The sequence below is a fragment of the Synchiropus splendidus genome, chromosome 7, assembly GCF_027744825.2.
Source record: "Synchiropus splendidus isolate RoL2022-P1 chromosome 7, RoL_Sspl_1.0, whole genome shotgun sequence".
In the NCBI taxonomy this organism is placed as follows: Eukaryota; Metazoa; Chordata; class Actinopteri; order Syngnathiformes; family Callionymidae; genus Synchiropus; species Synchiropus splendidus.
This window is the reverse complement of record NC_071340.1, coordinates 11,194,191-11,214,544: the sequence shown is the minus strand read 5'-3', so window position 1 is coordinate 11,214,544 and position 20,354 is coordinate 11,194,191. Positions and strand designations below refer to the sequence as shown.

Below are 20,354 nucleotides of genomic sequence, written 5' to 3'. Positions count from 1 at the left end.
CTCAGCCGCAACTTCATCATCAGCACACAAAGAAGAACAACATCTGCTGGAAGAGAAGCATCAAAATAGTTTGTAACCTCCCTGGACCAAGTGTTTAGACTCACCCTTCATGGTGGATGCTCGTACATTCGCAGCACAACACGGAGCTAGTGATGGTCTGGAGATTGATCCAGGTGTGAACACAAACTGTCACCAGGGTTACCATGAAGCCCAAGATGTTCCGGTTGGTCAGCAGAGAGCGCGGTGTCCGGGAGGCCGGAGCTGTTTGGACTTGTTTTAGTGAGCGTACGTGACCATTCTCTGGTCAACTGAAGTGTGTAGACTCTGGGATCATTTGTGCAGGACTTCGTAAAATAAATGTAAAAAGAGGAGCGTGAAACAGACTTGGACGCTGCAGATGCACCTTTTACACACACACACATTCAAGCGGAACATCAGATCATGCACTTTGAGACACCAAGGGATTGCTAAAGTGAGAAACAAATGGATGAACAAAACAGTGACGTAAAACTTAAAAAACAAAAAAAAGTGACTTTTATTGGCTTGAAAATTTATTCTGCATCAGTGCTTCCATTTGAAAATAAATAGATGGCATGGGATCAGATATCAAATTGACACAGATGAACACAACTAGTGTGACAAAATAAAAAGGTGACCGGTGCCACTACAATCTTTTAGTTCACATGAAAAACAAGCACAGCAGAGCTCCCCATCAGCGAGACAACACCCAACAGCAGAAGAACACATCAAGTATTGTTGTAGAGTTTGGAGACAGCAGTAGTATCAGATCTGTATCTACCTTCAAGTGTCAGTGTTCCATATTTGAATTTGATCTCATGCCTGATAAAAGGTTAAAATCCCTCGACGTGGAAAAAGTAAAGTGCTCGTGCTCGACGCTCAGAGGCCAACAGACGGTTTCTGAAAAAAGCACTTAGAAAGACAGAAGACACAAAATCTGGCAGCGATTGTTGTTAGACACCTTTGAAGGAATGTATTTTTTAATGTTGCAACTCAACCCCTGTCTTCATCGCTCTCTCTCACACAGACACACGGACATCTGTGGTGGTAACAAATACTGTAGCTGACACAGAGCATCACGACAGAGGAGTGTGTGCAGGGACCGAACGCACCTGCAGTTACATGTGAGTGTGTACGGGACCAGAGGACGGACCCTGGTGCAACGAAAACACAGCTAATACGCTACACGTCCCTGTTATGATGAAAACCATGGTTTTTCTTTAAACAAAAAGCAAAAAAAAAAAACTACATCTGTGTACCAAAGCCCAAATTCCTCCCCTTAGCAACAGGTGATCCACATCGTATCCAGTGTTTCTTATATGAGCTTGAGGGCCTCAGGACATGACGTACCACGACCAAGGCTAATGAAGCTTTGCGAAGCACCCGGTGACAACAGAGATCAGAGCAACGGCGCCACCACATGGGCTGGTCCTGCAGAAGAGTTCTCAGGCCTGTAGGTCCGATGATTGTAATATTCTGGTTATCGACGCTAACAGAAGTCTGTTGACAGACAGTGATCAACTAATAAATACTGAACATTCAGCACATGAAAAAAAAAGCCACATGCTCAAGTTCCTTTGTAAAAACGACGATGAAGAAGCTAATTTAGCCAGATGAATCTCTTGTTTTTGTTCCTCACACACACCTCTGGTCCACCTACTGTCCACCTGTGGCGTCTCCTGAGTAGGTTCGGTGCGCTGCGGCTGGCCTCTGCCGTTGTCCGGAGCAAAACAAGATGCGGGAGGATGTAGGAAGGGCAAAAGGTCCCAGAGCCCAGCCCGGGCTATTTTCCGTTTCTCTTTGGCACCGCGCCCCTCTTCACCTGCCACAGCTGGTTGTGGATGGTCAGGGCGTCCACGCTGACCGACACCGTCTTTGCGGGGATGACAGTGAACTGTTTACGGTCCGAGTTGTACTTGTACAGCTTGTCGATCATCTTCTTGCTGATGCTTTTCGGGCCGGTGCCTGTCAGCTTCTGGATCTCCTCGGTGTCGGGGAAGTAGGAGTAGAGAGCCCGAAACTGGCAGCCGCTGTCCCGGAACAGGATCATGAAGTGGTTGGACTCGCACTTCTCCAACTCCTGGAGTGAAAAGAAAACTGTCAACACTTTCAGTTTGGAGATTGGTTGTATATTCGCATTCCTTTTGACCTTAACAGCACAACAAATCGTAGAAAATCTCTCAGCTCGGTCACGACTATCGGCCATCAATACATTCAACACAATACCACTCTGGCTACTTAGATGCGCTTCTCCTCCACGATCGCCAGAGGTCGCCATGTAACTGACTCCGACAGACAACAGCAAGACTGGCCGGTTGAAAATACGGACTGTGCACAAATCAGGAATATTCCAGATGGAACCAGGGTGTCACTATGGACTTGTCGGATGAAAAAACTTGTATTGACCTCCAGGATCTGGTTCTTCTGCGGCTCATTGACCTTCCCAGCCAGGCAGCAGTGGGCGATTGCGTTGTGTATGATTGGCTTATTTGACTTGGCACTTGGCTCCTTGAAGAGTTTTGGACCTGGACAGAAAAAAAATATTCAGCTTTGGTCACAATCCCACATGAAAGAGAGACCCGAGCGGCGCACTGACCAGTATACTCTGCCATGGAAGTGATGGAGGAGGCAGTGGAGCCGTTGTCCCAGTCTCGCTCAGCAGTTCGACTGTTCCGGCTTCCTGGAAACGACTCGACTGAGTCACATCTGGAATAGAGGCAAATAAAGGGAGCTCAGTTGATTTGAAAATTCACCCTCGAATAGGTGCTAAGGTCATGAACATCCACTGACCGCTGTGATCCACCACCTCCGGAGTTGACACTGTCAGCCTCGTTGGTTGCTCCTGAGGCCAGAGACAAGTTGGACCCTGACTGAGCATCGCTCAAGTTGTCTGCTACAAAAGACAAGACAAGACTTGTTAGGTCAGAGAGCTGTGGTGAATCCAGTAGAACACGTCTCCTCAGTGAACCAAGAATCCACAGAAGTCAGAGTTCGACCTACATTTCACATTCATCACTGACATCATGCTCAGTCGCTCCTTATTTTCTCAACAGTTTGACTCAACTTGCTTCAAAATTGTAGACTTCTTAGCTTTTTTGAAAATTGTATTTCTTTCCTGAGTTTTATGCCGGACCTAAGTGATGGGTTTTTTTTGTAATGACATGGACGTCGGAGCATCGATCTTACGTGTGGAAGAGCACTTGGAAAAATTGTCGCTGGAAGACTCCTCTCGGAGGACGGGCTTGGGCTTGTGTTTCTGTTTTGTTTTGGGCGTCTTGGGCTTGGGCAGAACTTGCTCCTCAAATCTCTCCTGCTCCTTCCGCCGCATGTAGCCCTGCTTGATCAGCTCTCGCCGTGTCTTCTCCTCTTCCTTGCGCAGACGATCTTCCTCAGCTTTCCGCCTGGATTTCAGACGGAACAGGAGATTAGCCACAAATCAGTGCGACTTTTTAGGAAGATTATCATACCTGGCTTCTTCCCGTTTGAGCTCAGATTCGGCTTCCAACTGCTGTTTTCTGACTCGAGCCTCCTCGGCCTTCTTCTGCTGCTTCAGCAGGAAGGCTGCTCTCTTCTTTGCCAGCTCATCTTCAGCTTTCTGCTCATCCTAGATCAATAAAGAGCATGGTGATGGCTGGATCCACAGATCGAAGGGCAAACCAAGCGACAGATGTCCGTACCTTAAAGAAGAAGCCCAACACAGACTTTTGCTCTCCATCCTCAGCTGTTGAGTCTACTGTGTCCTCCTGGTCCTCTGGTGGTTTCAGCTCAGATAGGTCCACCTCGATCAGGTGAGCCCGGCGCTGAGCCTCCTCAGAACTCATCTTGGTTTTTCCTTGCAGGTCTGAAGCACTCTGCTCCGAGTCCTGCAGGGCGCTGGACAGGCACTCGTTGAAGGACACTTCTGGACCCGTAACTGCATTCAGATCCACTCGGGTCGGCAACCGCATGTTGGCTTCGTCGTGAAGCCTGAAGCTGCTGCTGCGACTTGAGCCGGGCCTGCTGACCACCTCGCCTGCAGTTCTGGGGCTGGGTGTGTCGGGCTGCTCGGTCCTGGGGGACCTGCCCCCGGCTCTCTGGTGAGTCTCCGTCTGTGTGGGCGTGAGGGTCTTGGAGACGTGACGACTTTGCTCTTTGCTAATCTTGAGCTCAGAGGGTTTGGACCGAGAGCTGCGTCCGGAGCTCAGTTTCGGGGGTTTCCTGGAGGGTGCTGTGCCCGAGCCTCCCAAGTGGTCAGCAAAGTAGCCCACTTTGGAGTCTTTGCTGTGCGGAGCAACACCTGGAGGAGGCTGCTTCATCAGCATCTCCTGCTGAATGGACAGCTGCTTCATCTGCTCCTGGATTCGACTAAAGTCTTTACTCAACCGCTCGATGGAGCGATTACACTCGTTCAGGTCCAATTCTTCGTCTAGATAGAAGCCGCCGCCATTGCCTTGCTTCTCTGCTTCCAAGGCACCGGTCCAGGTGGTCCCCTCCGCCTCTTTGTCCCCTTTGAGGGTTTCCACACACAGGTCATCTTTACTTGACGTGGCCTTCTGGCCGTTCAGGTCATCTTTGGAAGGATCGATTTTCGAAGGTAAGGTGTCACTCTTGCCACCGCCTTTCTTCACGATGTGCAGGAATGCTGCCTTGCCGAGTTTCTGTCGCTGTCGTGCGGAAATCACTTCCATCTTCTTTTTCTGATGCTCGATGGCGCGACGCTTTTCCTCCAGCTGCATGCGGAGCTGGACGATTTCCGAGGCAAGGATGTTTCCACCGCCGCTGCCATCACCTGCACGGTTACAGCCTTCTAAAGATGAAGAAGGACTTTGGTCTCTCTTGAACCTCCAGGGTCCACTGCTCTCTGATCCGTCTGGCGTCGTTCTTTGGGAACTGGAGGCACTGGAGCGTAGGTCGTGGTTGCTTCCGAAGCGCTGCTGTTGTGCTTTGCGCTCGGCGAACGAGGTCATGCGCACACTTCCACTGGCGATGCTGCTTGCCTGCGAGTGCGTGCTAAGGCAGGGACTGGACCGACCACTGCAACCATTCATGTCTTTGTCTTCGTGCTCTTTCACATTCATGTCCTCTTTGAGTTTGGCTGACTCCTCTTCATCGTCATAATCCACAATTTTCCGCTGCCACTCGTGATCCTTTGTGGTTAAAGCTTCATCCAAATCCTCTTCCTCTTCTTCCAAGTCTTCTAACTCAGGGTCCAGGCCAGTGCTGGACTTGGCTTCTTCAGAATCTGAATGCAGGTAGAAACCACCAGGCGGCTCCTCGTCACTGGAGACGATGGGTCTGAAACCTGCCTGGGCCTGCATGGGTTCGGCCGAACAGCTCGGCTGCTCTCCAGGAGGGGAAAATGTTTTGTTCAAGGGAGCTTTTCTGCGCACGGCCGAGGCCGACCCATCTCCTCGGCGCAAAGAGCCTCTGCTGGAGGCTCGGGTGCCCTCACCACTTTCCTCCTCTTTGTTGAGACACACAGATTTTTCTTTAGCCGTTTTCAACACCGCAGGCATCAAGGGCTCCAAGTAAAATCCAGACGCTTCGGGTTTTGACTCAACGTGGGCGTCAGCTTGCTTGGAGATGAAAGTACTGTCACTCCTGGTCACTGCCACCAACGTCTCTTCATCATCTTCAATTTTGGGAGCTGCCATCAGGCTGTGCCCATTGACCTTGCGCAGTAAAGGTGTCTGGTGCTTGGGTGTGGCATTAGTGATATTGGACGCCAGGCTGTCTTTACTTATGGACCGGGCCAGACTCACACTGTCCCCTGAGGCGATGTCGGCGTCGCTGTCTGTTGCAGAGTGGAGCATGAAGGGGCCGAGCGTGGACATAGGCCTGAAGAACAGGGAAGCATGAGAAATTACCTTAAGGGGAAACATTATGAAAAATAAAAGGGATCAGGTGAATGTAGTAGGACTGCAACCAGTAGTCGATCTGTCAAAAAAAAATAAAAATCAGAGGGGATTGTTTTATTTTTTTCCACCATTAAAAAAGATTAGGGATGCATCGTATTGCGTGCACCTTATTAATGAACAGAGAGACCCAAAACTGAAATGACACCACTCCCCGTGGTCATGATGCATTCCTGGACCGTTGGAAACAAGCATGTCTGTGTGGAGTTAGTACACAGCTGCAGATGATCTCAACATGCAGGCCATGCAAAGCCAAAAGAAGCCGTGGAGGGGCCACAGATCAACCTTTCAACACAACAAATTTATCATTTATCACAAAACTCAGAACTCGCCAGATGGCCAAGCTAAAGCTAAAGCTAAAGCTAGCAGGACGTGCTAAAAGTCAACAGTGGGCTGCTGGCCATATTGTACAGTGAGATGAACAAAGCTACAACTCTTCAAGTTTATTTAATGCCTCACTTTCTATAGTTTTATCAGCTAAAATACTGCTGTATTCACAGATATCGTTTTCCCATATAACACATTTCAAACATTGAAGGTGCATTCTGCCAGTCATTAGAAATAAACAAATAAAAAAAACGACAATACTTTAATGTTATTATGATGTTATCCTGAATTTTTTGGATTTGCATTTACAATGTGGCTCAAAATGCGGCGTGAAAGGTACATGTCCTTTGATGTGTCCTTTATGAAATGGTTCATATTTTGAATGTTTCAGGCTGCAATGATCCCGTAGCCTCAGCCGTTAGTGATAGGAGAGCAATGACGTCACAACTAGCCAACTCATGAGCTTGTGTGCAACTAATTTAATAGTCAATCATAGCCAGGTAATCGATGCAGAACTAGAATGTAGCGCTAATAAAAATAAACCACGGTAAAGTAACATTGTAATTGGTGACCTAATAAAGGAATACTGTCAAAATAAGTGTTCTAGGTGAGAGCAGAGTGGCCCTTCTTGTAAATTACTTTTAGAGGGGCGTTGGCTATTTTCTGTATCAGCTTTTACTTTAACTTCAGATTGTGTATTTCCTGCTTTTATCCTGAACGACGTTAATCTTGTACTCATTCAGCACAATGTGAGTGTAAGACCTTACCTTTGCCTCTTATCGGGCCAGGCAACAACCGAGCCTCGCAGATGACCTTCCATCTGACTCAGGGAGTTGGAGCGATTTCTCAAACCTTAATAGATCAAAATGATCAGAACATTTGATTGCTACTGGGAGGCGATGAGTGGAACCTCGAGTCATGAGTATTCTTCTCACCTGCCATGTCATCTCCTTGTTGATTCTGCTGCTTCTGTCTCAGTGGCAACAGTGGGTGGGAGGGGCTGAAGGGCGGACCCCCTTTGCTGCAATGAAATGAAAAACATATTAATTAAAAGTTGTTAGTTTGAAAAAAATGAGCTGTAAAATGAGAGTATTCCATCGGCAGATCATGGTTTTCAGTCATGTGCTTTAGAAATGTAGTTCAAATTTTGTCTTTTAAATGATAAAACACCCCGAATGCCATTAAGAGGGAAAAAAAGAAAGGGAAAAGCTCCATACACATGGTGTAGAAAAAGGTAAATGTGGGGAAACTTACAGAGAATCAGAGTCTTCAGGGTGAAGGAAGTACCTGTTACACATTTCTGGGCTGCTCTGGGCATCAGCCGCACCAGCGTTTGCTAAGAAGCTGCGCTTGGTGGCGTTGGAGATGGGCACAGATGGACGGGCACTTTTTGGCTGAGTAACAGCACGAGCTGTGCAGATGAGGGAAGCAGAGAGAAAATGAACCAACTCTCACGTGAAGCTGCTTTGAAAACTCTAGAAATCCTGTGCATTATTTTGGCCCTAATTCTCCATCAGGCACAAACACATTCTGTAAGGATTTCAAAATGTCTAGTATCCAAGCACAGTAACACTTGAACCTAAGACTAAGAAGTACAACACATCTTTGCCACCAATTACCGTCTTTGAGCTCTTGTAGGTCTCTTGGTCGGACAAACTCTGGCTTTACAGTCTCAAACCACCAGAAGAGTTCAGCGATAAACACCATTAGGTTATGCTGAAAAAAAAGAGACACTATCAACACAGGCTCATTGGTACGACCACAAACTTAGATAGAGATACCTTCAGCACGAGAGGTGAGTAGAGCATGTCCTCGGTTGTCAGATAGAAACTCTTCTGAAGATAGTGGTTGGCAAATTCTCTCAGCAGCTGGATGTTGTACAGACTGTCAGCAATGGACTGCACTTTCTTCAGGCAAATGTCTGATCAATCAAGCAGAAAAGCAGGTCAGATCTAGGTAGAACTCACGAATCACATGTCTATTAACGTCTCTCTGACTCGACAATGACAGTAAGTGAACTGCCACTTGCAGAAATAGCATAGCACGTGGTTATAAGATTCAACACGGCGGCACTGAAGAAAGGCTTTACCTTCCAGCTTCATGAGATCAGAACAGTAAAAGTGGACCACTGTGAGCAGAGCCGCCCCGTCACAAACGTCCCTGGTCAGATCTTCCAGCAGAGGGAAGAAGGGCAGCTGACGGCCTGAGCCGTGCTCTCGGCGATACCGGACCTAAGCACAAGAGGGCGCTAATGAGTGTCAACAGAGTGGAGGAACAATGTGGTTAGCCAACAACCCAGACACAGAGACTGGATCTACACAAATCCCTTCAGAAGAGATTCTTGTGAAAGCATGTATGTTGTCATCAATGTTCTGGCTTCAATGTCAAAAAAACAACCAAGGGTTCTCCATGGGAGTTTACTTTTTTCCCCCCAATTTATAAGCAGCAAATGAGGGCACTTCATTTCGTCGTCCCAGGAGAACCCCAAACTCTGTGTGGTTTCTGACGAGGTAGATGTTGGATATGAAAACAGTGAATGACCAGTGGTAGATGACTGAACTTGAAAGAGTTGGAACATAAAAGGAAAGAAATTTGAAATCCTGACTGTGGGAAAACACAAAACACATAAAGAACTCAGTCATCAGAAGAAGAAAAATTGGTGGATGAAAAGCTTGGCTCAACTTTACAGTATCCTCTTTTAAAATTCAACACAAACATTAATGCATTCTAGATTCACAGATGATCTATCATCCATTATTGGAACACATATAAAACAGGTCATTTCAATGGCAGTCTTTTGGATGACAGCACAGAAACCCTTTGATTTGATGCAAATAATGCCCTACAACATTTATTGAATTCCACTGCAACACTGTGGACCAGAAACCTCACATTCATCATCATATTTATACTATATGCATATTTGTAAAACCATTTTTTTCAGTGAAGGTTCGTATCTTGGCCCGAGGTGATGTCTCCTTTGGAGTCTGACTTCCTGTATTACATGCTCACGCAGCATTTTCTCTGTACATAAGTCAGTCTCCTCGTGTGCCACAGTGGTTTATATTATCAATTTATGTATGCAGTTTGCACTAGTTCATTTCATTTCACATTTGTTGCAATAAATGCGGACCCAATGTAACACTTCAAGAACCAAGTACTTCTCTTCTAGATCCAGCACACAGTCACAACTTCCAATGACACTTGCACATGTGACTTTGTTGCGGACGAACAAATTAGATACAAGCTTTCATAGTGTAAAGAAGGTTTTTTTGAAAGGTAACCAAGAATGAAGGGCTACAGTGTGTGTGTGTGTGTGTGTCACTGACTTTGATATACTTGCACTTCGAGCAGCAGTAAATGAGTAGCTGATACCTAAATGTCTGTACGGGGGTCATGAAGATAAAATATTTTCGGACACCAGAGTATTTGGAAGGTGAATCCGCTGCACGAAAAACAAGCATGTGCCCATAGAAAAAAACTAGTTGATCCTCAAAAGCAGTGGCCTGTTATTCTTATGTTTTTACTGAAAGTACAAAATAGTGAACATATACAGTATATTCTCTGCACGCCTTTAAAGACATCAAAACCACAAACCTGAATTCTTAAAATAGCCATACCCAGTCAGGATTTTCTGGACTGACTGAGTGATAAGGCAACCCTAAGGTGTATTATCGATGCCTGCACTACCAGTCTGCTAATGTGAACAAATGAAAATATGGTTTACATGAATTATTAAAAAAATAAGCATATGAAATAAACATTTTTCATATATCAATAATAATAATAATAATAATAATACTTTTACCCCATTAAAGGATAGGTATAAATTCCCTCTCACGTCATACTGGAGGATACGAATTGTCAGTGCTCCGCTGACTTTAGCATGCACTCAGCCAAAGTGCGCATTGAGGCACACATACACACTTATTCGCCAAGTATACACTGTGTGCAGAGGAAACGGCATGTGAAAGCCAAAGAAAAGGAATCAGTGGGGAGATGACAAAGCAGATCAGTGAGAGGCGGTGGTCAGGGATGGGAAGACTGCAAAGCAAAGGAGAAGCATAAGCATGGATTTGCTATTAGTCCCCCATATAAATCACAAACACACACACACACTCGCAGTCTGCACTTGGAATGGAGCAAATTGCATTGTTAAACAATGTCAATGAACAGCTTGCAAAAACCAGAGCAAAATATTGGGTTTAAGCAATAAATAAATAAAAGCATATGCCAGGTTCTCCTCCTGGTTTAACACACTGGCAGCACAAAAATGAGCTTGAATGGGCTATAGTGGAGAGTGTACACACACACACAAGCGTGCAAGGGGGAGAAAATGAGTGTGTGTTGTTGGGGAGGGACTCGCATCAGACTTACAGGGACCAGTTTCCAATACCATTTGGAGGGAGACTATCCAAGATTGCAGGGGGCAAGAGAGGGAGAGGATGGACAGATGAGGAGCAGAGAGATTAATAGGTCAGTGGTCACAGACAAAGGGTTGGATCTCCATCCAGGTAAGAAGAGGACAACAGAATCAGCTCAAAAAGGATCACAGGCGATCACATGGCAAGCTGTTGATCAGCACAGGGTTTTATCAAACAAGCACACGAAACTAGAATAGTACCAGGTTTCAAGCTTTTGAATCCATCAGAAATAAAACCTTACCTTTTGGTGACTCGGGGACTCCAGCGGATGATGTTTGACTTTGTGTTCCCTGTCGCTAATTTCCCGCATCTTCAGGTTGACCTGGGTGCATGACAATTGAAATGAATGAAATAAAATAGCTAATAATAATATTAAACAACTTGTACTACACTGGAGTACAATGCTTTTGAAATAATCTGAATGGTCCCACATGAAGATTAGAGTTAGACTGTCTTCACTCTTCCCACAATGGAGAAATTTTGGTTGTTATAGATACCTTCATCAGGAAAAAAAAAGGTTACTCTTTAGATTAGAGAACATAATGTATTAGGGAGCACACTTGCTATAAATAAACAAATGTAGTTATATGTGTACTAATATCATATTAGTCAGAGATTAATAATATTAAAATACGGAACCATATATTTTACCCTGAAATGGAGTATTAACTATAAATAAGCAAGTAACAGCTTTATTAATGGTTAATACGCATTCCCCAAAAGTGTGATCTTAGTTTTTTTTCTATTATTCATTATTTAATTTTTAAAAAAATAAGAAATAACATGAAAAAAAAAAAAGAAATCACACAAGATGATTTTTCAGTAAATTGGCTGCAATCCAAAAAAGAAAGGCAATTTAACATTTTCTGAAAACGACAGAGAAGAATCAGGGAAGATGCTTAGCTGCACCCTTATTTCTGTAGCTTGGCAGCAACACCACTCAGCACTTAACATAAGGACATTGTCAAGAATATGCTGATGGGAAACACATCTGCTCATGACAAACTCATGACAACAACAATCCAGTGAAAACACCCAGTGTCACAAGCTGCGTCAGTCTACATGTTGTTTTGCATCGACAATACCTTGTTGATCCAGAAGACCATGGCGTCCTCCAGGTCGAAAGGAAGCTCCTCAGATTCACTGAAGGTGGAGAATCGCTTGACGGAGGCCACCACCTTTTCAATGCTGATCATCTCCACGGTGTAGGCCATCATCAGGGCGTCGATCATGGGGATGTGGGCACTCTGGGTGGACAAGGAAACACAGTCATTCATGAGAGAAGTTTGAACATGCTATTGAAAACTCATCATTAACGTGAACCTTCTTCACAACTTAAATCAGTTACTTTGGCCTTCACACAATTAATTCCGTGAAGCAACACGTCTCAATGTAACTACAGAGCAAATGTCAGCATTTGAGACGGTGCTAGCAACCTAATCCACTTACAGATGGAAGTTGGATGGAAACAGGAGATTAATCTTGTTAAAGTAATGAGTGAGAGCTATTCAGAGGTAATGCCTCAGACGGAGAAAGCAAATCTGCGCTGATGAAATCCTAACTAAAATTAAAGCAGATTTGAAGCCAGCTCATGAACTCACTGGATAATTCTGCATGTAAACCTGAAGTGAATGATGTCCGCTCAACAGCTGCTGCAACAGCTCCGCTCTGAATACTGATATGTTGACAGATGAAAATACTGAGATGTTCATCACAAAGTTTAGGTTTGCTGATTTTGTTGTAACAATAAGTAAACAAAACTTAAACTGATTTTTTAAAAACAAAAGCCAAAAATGTCTCAGACAGTGACTGCAAACACCAGCAAATAGTTTCTCGACATTTTGTTGATACAAGCCTCCCACAGAGTCTGCCTACTGCATCATATTGAGATTAAAAATGTGGCGCCTGCCCGTAACTGTCTTGTGTTAGATTAATGGAGTTTTTCACTTATTAATACGACGGACTTATTTGAGAAGTATTCAATGTTGAACTGTTAAACCAGGGATCTCAAACTGATCTACAGAAGAGAAATGAGCCTAATAAAATGAAACTTAACAGACCGTAGACTGTTTAGTGTGTAACTTAAACTGTTCAGGGACGTACATGTTGAATTAACCATTGTTATTTGCAGTGTTTACTTCTGTAACTATAGTGTTGTAAGTCCACAGAGCCACTGGGTGCAGCTGAAGTGCTGACACGGCTCAATGTGAAACCTGTTCCATCAGGTTTTTCAGAGTAATAATGTGAAGAAACTATTCACTGCAAATAAGTGCAGTGCTCAGGAGCTTTTCAAGTATTTAACTAAGCACACTGCACGCAGATAACTCAAAACAGAATCCAACAAGTCGGCTGTTATTTTAAGGTACTAGAACCACTAACAAGTGTAAAAGATGGTTGGGGATTTACAATTCACATGCAAAAGCACGTACAACTAAAAATGGAAACAGGAGGAGGGGTTTTATAAAATTCTATCAGGACGATGCAATGGTCACACTTCCAAGGCTTTTCCATCAGCTGCCTTTGTGTCCTGTTCTTTACACGCTAGCCTGGCTGGATTATTTAGTAAGGAAACGTAGAGACACAATTCAGAAAAGCTGAGCAGAGGAGGCAAGCTACACAGCAAAACTTCAGGTGACAATAATCATCATAAAACCTGCTAACAACCATGAGCATATGATTATTGGTACAACAGTGAGTAATATTTCTAATGTTCTAATATTGGCGTTTTACAGCTGCAGGCTTCAGAAAAGCAGGAGCTCTGTGTTATTAACACAGAGCTCCTCGAAAACAGGCAGCACAGGAAGTCATCTGCAGCTGTTCAGTCAGTGTCAGGTCAATCAGCAACGAGGCAGAGAACGCCAGAGTAGCAAACACAAACCAGTGTCACTGGCCTCTGTCACTCACACTCTAATTCGTCATTACTCCAGGTAATTACGAGACTGAGGAAGGCTACACATACACAGCACCTGATGCTCAACCATTTAGGGGCTGTTATTACCGCTGTAAATGGCACGTCATGAGAGCTGGATTGTTAGTCACAATGGGCACCTCAAGTGTGCGTGTGTTTCAGAATGAGACTCAAATACAGAACAGGATGACAAACGTGTTGTCAAGTAATCCAAACACTTCCCATCAGTCAACTGAGACGTGAGGCTGCAGTACATATTAGCACAACGTTTGACATTGCTTTACACAGCCTATCCCTTATTGACAGAGCAGGACAGTGCAACAGCTGAAATACAGAAGAAACACAAACGAAAAAAAGGACAAGTTAAATCCTTATTTAAAACAATATTTACAAAAAAGTAAAAGTTCTTCATTCAAGACTTAGAAGCCCTACTATGTTTGGGCCGAATAAGAAGCATTGACTCGTGTATGTTGCAGACGTTGACATGACACACATTCATTGCATTGCATTTTAAATTGCACTTTGATGCCGTTTTCATCTATTATTATTTCTGAGGTGAAATGAAAACGCCTAAATACCAATTAAAAAAACATTACTTTACTTTACATTTACTTTAAGCTTTAGGGATCCATTTTCTGGTCTAATCAATAAAACATTTTGTATGTGCTGCAAATGTAACCTAATGGATTTAATCAACACTAGAGCGGCCATTCATGTTTACAACGCTATGCTTTTATCATATTTTCGAGCCATTTCATTGCCTCTGGGGTTATTCTACAGAATGTTCTTCATGGTATCTGTGGTTGTGGTAAACAAGGAAAGCATTTATAGCCACTCTTGCGTTGATAAAACCTTCCTTTAAGTTACATTTAGAAAGGTCACAAAAAGTGACATTAATTTGCCATTAATCGTAAGTTACCTCGGCGTTGCTTATTAATTGAGATTCAATATTTTAATCTATCGATGTATCATCATCTTTTGGATGAGCAGATATGAACTTAGGCATATCTTAAATAGCGTTATTGTGCCAGTCTTGCCCGACTGTCAAACTGGATATACCTTTTACAGCAAATAAAACCACTTGTTCAGGGCAATACAACACACTGACAGATACAACATGGATGGCACTGTAGATCCTGGGTTTAGAGCAATGTCTTGACGTATATAATATATAATAAGACCCTGTGATTGCACCGCCTCTCGCGGATAATTGCCTCCTAGTTATTGTCCTTGTGGTGTGATGGCTCATTACAAACAGGAGGAGCAGGTTGTTCTTGGCACAACCTTTAAAGATTGAACTTCCCTGACTTATCTTTGATTGGAGGCGTCATTTGAGCCCGGTTTTGAATAGCACTTATGACAGCACATACAGAGAACCATGATTTACTAGCTTTATTATTATCATTTATTTATTTCCCAACAACACCTTAACCAAACAAAATAAACGTACAGAATAGTTATGGCAAGTTTGGGGGAATCTTTTATCTATTCAGGAAGTGAGACACTTTAGTTGACAAAATGATTTGCATACTAACAATTTGGATGTTGAACTCACCATTTTGATGGGCACACATGCGAGGTCCTCTTCAGTGACTCGCGTGTCATCACTCTCCACAACGTAAATGCCCTTCCTATGCAGAGCATGGATGACGGAGAGGTGAGACTGAAGAGAAACCCCCTGCTCCGTCTCTAGTATGAGGGAGTACACGCGACAGTAGAGCTCCGATGACAGCAGCAGGTGAATGACGGGAGGCTTGATGTGCTCCTGATCGTACTGGTCGGTGTAAAAGGGGTCCCTCAAATCCTCTGGAATATTTTCTGCAATCATGAAAACACATTTTCCAGACTCAAGTTGTGTATATATTCAGATGCAGAAAGCATAGTAACCCAGAGCAACACTGTTCAGATTAAGTATTTATATTTGGAGCAAATTGTATACGTTTCAAAATAGAACAGGCATCTCAGGTGTGCAGGACATTTCTGCGAGGTACAACAATGACCTATGCTAGATTCTGTTTCTTTGGCTGAGGAATGACATCATTAAACAGAGCCCATGGCCATACAAGGGCATGAAACAAGACACTGGACTCGAGCTGTGCTGAAAGCTAATCCAAACATTCATTCTCAAAAATATATTATGCCACATGCAAAGAGACTTCACGTTTTTGTTTTTCCAGGGAAAGACGTTCACAATTCTTATTTGCATCTTTTGAGCTTCGCCAGTCTGCGAGTGACACTACATAAGCTCTCTCGAAGTGTGTGATGTGTTCCCAGTGTCTGCTTCCTCTGATGGGATAAAGGGAGCTACTTGTCAGCAATCGTCACCTTCAACAAACACAGGAAGAAAAGCCCTGGCAGATTCTCCAGGAGATGCCCAAAACATGAGGACGAAGTACAATCAAGAAGCTTAAAATAGTTTGCAGGTAACAAGTTCTAAAAATATCCATAAGAGTCTATGAAGTAGAAAGAGAAAGAGTTTCCCAAAACAAAAACAGACCGCAAAAATACAATGTCATATTCAAGTTTGAGCAAATGACTAAATAACAAATGACAAAAAATGACAAAAATAATATGGCTGATGATAATATACATTCACCACAAGTTCTGGTGAGTGAAAAACGAAATGCAAATAGTTAAATCTACTCATACATGTTGCGTTATGTTCAGAGGTATCAGTCTATTCATAACATTCATTATTGTTAGCATAGGCCTTGCTCAACCACAAAATCACACACCAAAACAGTTGGGATGATTTTGTGACAGAGGGACATGGCCAACACGAGTCTTTGCGTTTGACTTCATTCCACAGACGCTGATGTCCAGTGGCAGCTGCCCTCTACTCTAGTGCCACTGAGAGCCAGCCTGCAAGTGTGCTCTCTGGGATTGGGTGGAGCGTGAGCATAGCGCTTGCCAACAAGACCCGCAGCCAGTGCACCGTGAAAACCACCAGCAAGTCAAGCAACAACACTGTAACCAGGGCAGGCGCTCAATAGCGCTGACATCACATCTATGTCTGAAAACAGCTGTGGTAGTACTGGAGGACAGAGACACAATAAACATGTACACACATGACCCCAGCCTAAACATGAATTTGAGGGAAGGGGGGGGGGGTTATTATGTCTGCACCTGAGCGCTGATACCCAGTTGGCTGATAAAGCTGGGACCAACTGCTGTGAATTCTATAGCAGCTCTACAAGGAGTAGTAAAAAATGTCAACCTCTGTTTACAAGGTAAACACCCCTAAGTAATGAGAGACAGACTCTCCTCATAAGTATATACATTTTGCAAGACAAAATAGGAATTGACCCAACTATAACAACAGCTGAACAAAAAATAAAAGGCTGGGCATCTACATTTTTTAGAAGCCAATTTGAGGTCAGTTTAAGATGGTTAAGATGTAAAGAAAAGAGAAAAAGGGTCTGGCTTATGCGGATCAGGTCAGAGGAGACATGCATTTATTATGCATATTCTTCTTGAAGGTCCATGTTTCCACAGCTTCCTAACTTCTCTCAGGCAATCGGCATGACATCACAGACGGATGTACAGTATTAACAAACCTAATAGACTAACGCATTGTAACTCAGCATTTGCTTTAATGACAGATCACATTCAATATCTGCTAACACAAAGTCATCCAACTGAAAACAATACATTAAATAGGACTCATATGAAGCATAATAACAGTGTTATTAGTCAGCTGAAATAATGACTCACAGCTGAAGCTATTAATTTATCATCCTTGGTTGAAAACACTTGGTCAGTTAGAAGCTATGAGAGCAAGACGTTCTGTGACGTTCCAGTGGTCATGCTGTAACTGCACCATAAATGTTTATTCATACCTGACATCAGTCAGTGTGTATAAATTACACACAGAAGAGAGGACTTGTACTTGCTATTGAATTACACAGAAGAGCTTTGACGTGCTTGGACTCCTTGCGTGCATGTTTGCCTTGTCTTAGCCATTAACCCGTCCCTAGCAGAACAAGCAAACATTTTCTGGCTATTACTGATAAACTGATCTTGAACCTACTGGAACCATGTGCGTACAGAGAAAGTGTCTGGCAGCACAGGTCAGCATTCTACATACTCTGACTACAGCCAAACAAATATAGCTCTGTCCTCAGAGCCCGTCACTCTTTTTGATTTGGGCTCAAACTCACTGGCCAAGCTACAAGAATGAAAGGAAGTATGAGTCAGTCAGGCTTTATTTACGCCTCAGAAAAAATATTTGGCTTCAAGTGCAGACACGTTCACAGGTGGTGCTGTTCACAAGGTTTCACAAAGTACCATGGTTTAAGTGAGAAAAAAAAATCCAGAAAGAGTTTAATATGTTCTGAACAAATTATACTGGGGGCCAAGAAACACAGTAAGTGGTCCCAACAATACAGAAAGATCCTCATACACCGATCATGTGGTGTGAAAGCAAGCTACTTACCAATGCCATAAGCTTTAGCGAACAGCCACCGTAGGTTGGCAGCTATTTTGGCTCGGGCAGAGTCATACATCTCCAACGAAACGATATCCACGGTGCCCTCTGCACTGCCAGCCATATCTGCTTTCCTCGCAGCGGCACACAAATCGACATCCATCCTTGGAAGGAGAAGAAAAGAACACATCAGCATGGAAGAATTTGACTGACAACGAATAAAACAAAGAAGCTGTTACCATCTGGTTTGCTGCATTCAATTCCTGCACTCAGAGAATTTCAATATGTACTATATTTATTTAATAATTCAGTGTTTAGCAGTAGAAAATAACCCGTGTAAAGGCAAAGCACAGGGTGGCTATTATAACAATCTAATAAATCAAACATGTTTTGAGTGATTTCTCACGTTTGTTTGTTCTGTTCATTCTCATTCTGTGAGAATCTCTGTTTTAAACTAGAAAAAAAATCATGAAAGTGAAGTAGAACCATTAAATGAGAGGGTGTGTCCAAACTTTTGACTGGTAGCGTATAATAATAATAATAATAATAATAATAATAATAATAAAAACGCACACGACATTTGTGTTTCAGGAGACTGCTCAGAATAAGTCTCATCAGCTCAACCATTTCTGGTGTCATCACCTTTTTTAGATTAATAAAAAAAAATGAAGTGTGAGCCTTGCTGCAGGTATTATGAGAATTATCGTCTTTTCTAAGACAGTTTAGGAGGCTTATCCCAGTAACAAAAGGGGAATTGAAGCGTTTACCAGGCATTGTTTTTGTGTCTTTAAGCGAACGACTTAAATATGTACACAGGTCTTATAACAAAGGGGAAATACACCGGCTAATATTACTGTATAAAACGAGTGAATGCGTCAAAAGTTGATGTATTCTGTCACATTGAATGGGTGCTACCACAAACAACCCCGCAGCTGCAACTGAGGCGAACACAAATGCACTATTTTACGGTTTTTTTACGGTCAATTATTTGCTTTTTCACAGTCAAATGCACAACAATTAGGGATTTTCCTCAGAATAATGGGTCAACCAGTCGTGAACGTATCTCCCAATGTGCCAACTGAAGCTGGGCTAACCGTTAGCTCGTGAAGCGACTCATTGAAACATTACCTTGGCAGGCGTGTGGTATGTTTCCAAGTCGCCCTTCGGCTCTGCAGTTCACAAACCAACGAGCAATGCGGCTTCACAGTGGACCACTGTGTGGGAAACACCTCGCCAGGAAGGCATCATAAGCAGCTCCGAAAGCTAGCGAGGAGTTGAGAGTGAGTGGTCCCCTCCCAGCAACAAGAGCCGATGCGCGGCCTTTGTAAGGAGCAGCTCCGCCGCTGACTTCCAGCTCAAAAACACCAAGCGAGCAGCAAAAAGCAGGATGTCCACGAGATTAAATCCAACAGCTAGGTGCCTCGTTGACGACAAAAACCATATCTCCGTAATAGACGCGGCATTTCAGGCGAGGACACCCTCGCATATTTGTGGTTCTGGGGGACAGAACCAGCAAAGTGTTGGCGCTCTGCTCATGGAAACCATCATAGAGGCGGCTACCGCGCATGCGTGATCGATTTCCAGACACATTCATAGCAGTACCACTGACGCTCACTTTTCAGAAAAAAATTGGAGATTCACACGCTTCTGCAGGGGATTAAAATATATCGAATGTAGTTCAAACGGGCAGACGTGTGTGTGCGAAATGTCACTGACAAACCAAACATCGGGAGAGCAACAGGTCTGCGTATTTTCAACATATTGAATTAATTCTTACATACATTATTAAGAAAAAAAAAGCGAACGACTGTCCAACCATTTGAGGAATGGTTATTTGTGGACAGTGGATGACCTTTAGGCGAGTGGCAAAATTAATGTAGTTTTTTTTTTTTTTTTGCAATGTCGCCATCTTGAGGTGTAAAGTGAGTACTCGAGTCGGATTTGTTATTTACATTCATGACATCATCAATGGAACCATCTTCCTCAGAAATACTAACATCACACAAAGTCCAAATATGGTGATCACACACATATAAGGGGTAGAACTTGGTTATTAAAAAATAAACTATCATATTAAGACTTATTTAATTTCAGTTGAATCTCTGCACATCATATTAAACATCCAGGCGGAAGTGTTCCAGTGGTGAGTGTTTTTTTTTTTTTCTTTTTTGAGAATGTGTCCGTGTGTACCTTTATACCTTTATACTTGTGGGGAGCAATTTTTGGAAAGACACCTCCCTGAGGGAAACCTTTTGCTTTTGTGTGCTTTTTTCCATAGATGTTTTGACATCACAATGTATCATGTGGTGCACTTGGAAAGGTGCTCTGAAAAATAATCCCCGCGTAAGAAACTTTGG

General features: G+C 43.4%; 1 protein-coding gene across 3 annotated transcripts; it reads right to left on the bottom strand.

Moving 5' to 3' along the window:
• Positions 1-389: 389 nt before the first annotated feature.
• Positions 390-19,541, bottom strand: camsap1b (calmodulin regulated spectrin-associated protein 1b). Of its 3 annotated transcripts, none has more exons than XM_053871262.1 (19): positions 19,126-19,541; positions 18,007-18,161; positions 15,127-15,389; positions 11,749-11,910; positions 10,905-10,985; positions 10,617-10,649; positions 8,329-8,470; positions 8,021-8,160; positions 7,859-7,955; positions 7,494-7,650; positions 7,175-7,260; positions 7,007-7,091; positions 3,696-5,835; positions 3,486-3,622; positions 3,205-3,419; positions 2,809-2,911; positions 2,615-2,724; positions 2,425-2,543; positions 390-2,098 (listed from the first exon to the last, which is right to left on the bottom strand). In XM_053871262.1, the coding sequence occupies exons 2-19, from the start codon at positions 18,158-18,160 to the stop codon at positions 1,802-1,804; spliced, it is 4,521 nt and encodes a 1,506-aa protein (XP_053727237.1). In that variant the 5' UTR covers position 18,161; positions 19,126-19,541; the 3' UTR covers positions 390-1,801. The 3 variants fall into 3 exon arrangements, with proteins under 3 accessions (XP_053727237.1, XP_053727238.1, XP_053727239.1); XM_053871263.1 differs by having other exon boundaries at positions 391-2,098; positions 7,527-7,650; XM_053871264.1 differs by lacking the exon at positions 10,617-10,649 and having other exon boundaries at positions 391-2,098.
• Between the last annotated feature and the right edge of the window lie 813 nt (positions 19,542-20,354).